The 3,785-nt window shown below is 43.2% G+C and overlaps 1 protein-coding gene across 1 annotated transcript; it reads left to right on the top strand.

Moving 5' to 3' along the window:
• The first annotated feature begins 344 nt into the window (after window positions 1-344).
• LOC111913831 (uncharacterized) lies at window positions 345-1,422 on the top strand. The gene is made up of 3 exons (XM_023909546.2): window positions 345-378; window positions 629-802; window positions 869-1,422. Exons 1-3 carry the CDS (start codon window positions 345-347, stop codon window positions 1,420-1,422), a joined length of 762 nt encoding a protein of 253 aa, XP_023765314.2.
• Window positions 1,423-3,785: the final 2,363 nt, after the last annotated feature.

The raw sequence follows: 3,785 nt of genomic DNA, 5'->3' as shown, positions 1-3,785 counted from the left end.
ACCTACTTCGCTTGGGAGCGAAGGATCGGTGGAAGCTCATAACAAATGACTTTTCACCTGTGGAGAAAGCCACAGTGATATAGGATTGGTTTGTTGAGATTTTTGACGATGAGTATGTTCCATAGATGGAGAGGGAGCGATTGGGTTAGGAGTAACAATCGCTCTGACAGCCGACAGAGACAGTGACCGAGATCACTACGATGTTCCACAAGAGAGATATGTTTTTCCCTGATTATGTATCCACTTAGTAGGAACGGATAACCTGATACTTGAGTACGCTCAAGAAGGATATTAGAGATTTCAAGAGGAATCCTAGTAATGGACATTGGCTGAGCTGCAATCCAATGCTAATAGGAGGGAGATTGGTTGGAGTTGCAGGTGAGAGAGACCAAGGTGGATATATAGATGAGAGATAGGAGACCAGTCCATTCATAGTTGAAGGCTAAGTGGGTAAAGCCCACCGATTCGAGATTCGGATATTAGAAGATCTGCACTGGCAATAAGTGTGGTAAAGGTCATGACGGTCCCTGTCGGGCGGGGACGATATGTTACTTGTGTGGAAAGGAAGGGAACTTTGTGAAGGCATGCTCAAAGGGTTTATGAGTCTCTTTCAACTCTGACCATGCAGACCATGTGAAGGCCAAGTGTCCACTTTTTGCATCGAATCCAGTTCAATCTCTTGCTCCTGGGACACTACACATCATTGATGGGCGTCAGGGGCAGGTTGAGGCCGCCAAGGCTCGGGGTCGGGTTTTTCAATTGACTGCAGAGGAGGCCAGAATTACACCCAATGTCGTTGTTGGTATATGTTTATTTTACATTTCTATTACATTATTTTTCATATATGATTATGTTGTGATTATGTTAGGTACTTTCCTTGTGAGTTCTGTAACTGCCTTAATGTTGATTGACTCGGGTGTGAGTCGGTCTGTTGTGTCGACATCTTTTTGTACAAATTTTAGTGTTGCTCGTGAGGCCTTGGATCAACCTTTAACGGTCGCTATAGCCGATGATCGCATGATTTCAGCTTCTGAGATATACCAGGATTGTGTATTGGAGATTTTCGGTGTTGGATTCCCAATTGATCTCATCATTATCGCAATGGGAGATGTTTACATGATTACATGTATGGATTGGTTGAGCTGGTTTGGAGCATTGAATAACTGCGAAAAGAAGTTAGTGATGGTTCATGACCCAAGTAGGGGAGTACTGACTACTTATGGAGAGGGCACCAGGGTTGGTTATGATTTATGTTCCATCGTGAGGATGAGGCGGCATCTTCATCATGGGTGTATGAGGTATCTAACATATGTTGTTGATCCACGGGCAGAGGGAAAGCAGTCAGTTTCTTATGTTCTTATTGTGAGGGATTTTCTTGATATTATTTCTCATGATTTTCTTGGTGTGCCTCCTGAGAGGTAGGTTAAGTTCAAGATCGATCCAATCCCTGGTGCCACCATGATTGTGAAAGCGCCATATCGTCTTGCGTCACTCGAAATGTAGTAGTTATCCTCTCAGCTTCTGAAGCTGTTAGGGAAAGGGTTTATTCGGTCGAGTAGTTTTCTATGGGGAGCACAAATCCTTTTGTTCAGAAGAAGGATGGTTCACACCGGATGTGCATTGATTACTGGGAGATGAACATGCTAACGGTGAAGAAACATTACTCATTGTTGAGGATTGATAATATTTTTAATCAGTTGCAGGGAGCATCTTGGTTTTCAAAGATTGACTTGAGGTCAACCTACCATCATATTGAAGTTCGTGAGGAGGGCATTCTGAAGACATCCTTTTGGACACATTATGGGCATTATGAGTTCGTGGTGATGCATTTCAGGCTCACCAACGTACCGCAACGTTCATGGATATCATGAACCGGGTGTGCAGGCCTATGTTGGATTGATCGATGATCATTTTTAATATATATTGGCCTATTCTAAGATCAATGAGCAACATCAGGAGCACTTTGGCAAGATTCTTGGGGTTCTGCAGGTGGAGAGGTTGTATGCCAAGTTCTCTATGTGTGAGTTCTAGTTACACGACGTTCAGTTTCTAGGGCACCATTGTATTTTGGTCAACCCAGCCAAAATAGATGCGGAAATGTAGTGGTTGGTTCCGAAGTCACCATCTGAGATTCAGAGTTTCCTTGGGTTGTGAGGGTACTAGATGAGATTCATCAGAGATTTCTTAAAGATTGCAGTTCCTCTCACTAGGTTGATGAAGAAGGATGTCACATTCAGGTGGGGGCTTGAGCAGCAAGAAACTTTTGAAACTTTTTGACAGAAGCTCTATGAGGCACCAATACCTTCTCTCCCCTAGGGATTTAAGTATTTTTTTATATATTGTGACACATCGATTATTTGATTGGGTGTTGTACTGATGCTGAGGGGACATGTCATTGCTTATGCTTCGAGACAATTGAACCTTCACGAGGCAAATTATCCTAGTCATGATCTGGAGTTGGGGGCGGTGATCTTCACCCTCAAGATTTGACACAAATACCTATATGAGGTCCGTTGTAACATTTACATGGACCATAAGAGTCTGAGATATCTAATGAATCAGGACAACTTGAATATGCGGTGGCGGAGATGGCTTGACATAGTGAAGCACTACAACTTTGAGATTTTGTACCACCATGTAAGGCTAATGTGGTGCCTGATGTGCTAATTCGTAAGGCGTTTAGTACTCCGATTTAGGTTTTATGTTTGAGGATGACAATTGTGACCCCAATTTTGGAGATGATAAGCGTTGTGCGGTCATAGGCCATCAAGGAAGAGAATCGGAAGAGCGAGCAGGTGGTGGATCAGGTATCAACTTTTTATTATGATAGCCAAGGTATGTTGACGCTACATGGTAAGATTTGGGTGACTTGTTTGAGTGGAACCTGACAAATTTTGATAGACAAGGCACACAAGTCAAACTTTTCTACTCGTTCTGGGTGCAACAAAGATGTATCATGATCTGAGACATAATTACTAGTGGCTATGTATGAAGACATATATAGCTTGGTTCGTGGAGCGACTCTTGACCTGCTAGAAGGTCAAGGCTGAACATTAGCGCCCTCATGGAAAATTGCAGCCCCTTGAGGTCCCATTATGGAAATAGGAGTAGAACACCATGGATTTCGTAACGAAACTACCAAAAACTGCAAAAGAATTTGATACTATGGTGATTGTCAATCGGTTAACCAAGAGTGCTCACTTTTTGGCTATTCGGGAGAGTTCTTCGGCTTAGAGACTAGCCGATATTTATGTTCGAGAGGTGGTTTCTCACCATGGTGTGCCTATTTTGATTGTTTCGGATCGGGATGTTTGTTTCACTTCTAGGTTTTGCAAGTGGTTCCAAGAGGATTTTGGTACCCGACTGCACTTTAGCCCCACTTGTCATCCGCAGATGGATGGGCAGAGCAAGCAAACCATTCAGACGATCGATGACATGTTGAGGGCTTGAATCTTGTAGTTTAGTGGGAGTTGAGACTCATACCTTCCCTTGGCTGAGCTTTAATACAACAACAACTATCATGCCAACATTGGTATTCCTCCTTTTGAGCTTCTTTATAGGATGAAATGTCAGACCTTGATTGTTCATGGAGAGGTTGGTCAGAGGGTCATAGGGAGCATAGAGATAGTACTCAATATGAAGGAGCTCATACATCAGGTTAAGGAGAGAATTCAGACAACCCAAAGTCGACAAAAGAGCTACACCGACTGATGTCGATCTCCGTTTGAAATTCAGGTCAGGGATATGGTACTCCTGAAGGCGTCACCATGGAAAAGCATTATTCG

This window comes from Lactuca sativa, chromosome 5, assembly GCF_002870075.4.
Source record: "Lactuca sativa cultivar Salinas chromosome 5, Lsat_Salinas_v11, whole genome shotgun sequence".
In the NCBI taxonomy this organism is placed as follows: domain Eukaryota; kingdom Viridiplantae; phylum Streptophyta; class Magnoliopsida; order Asterales; family Asteraceae; genus Lactuca; species Lactuca sativa.
Note: the sequence above shows the minus strand (reverse complement) of the source record. Positions and strands in the feature narration are given on the sequence as shown.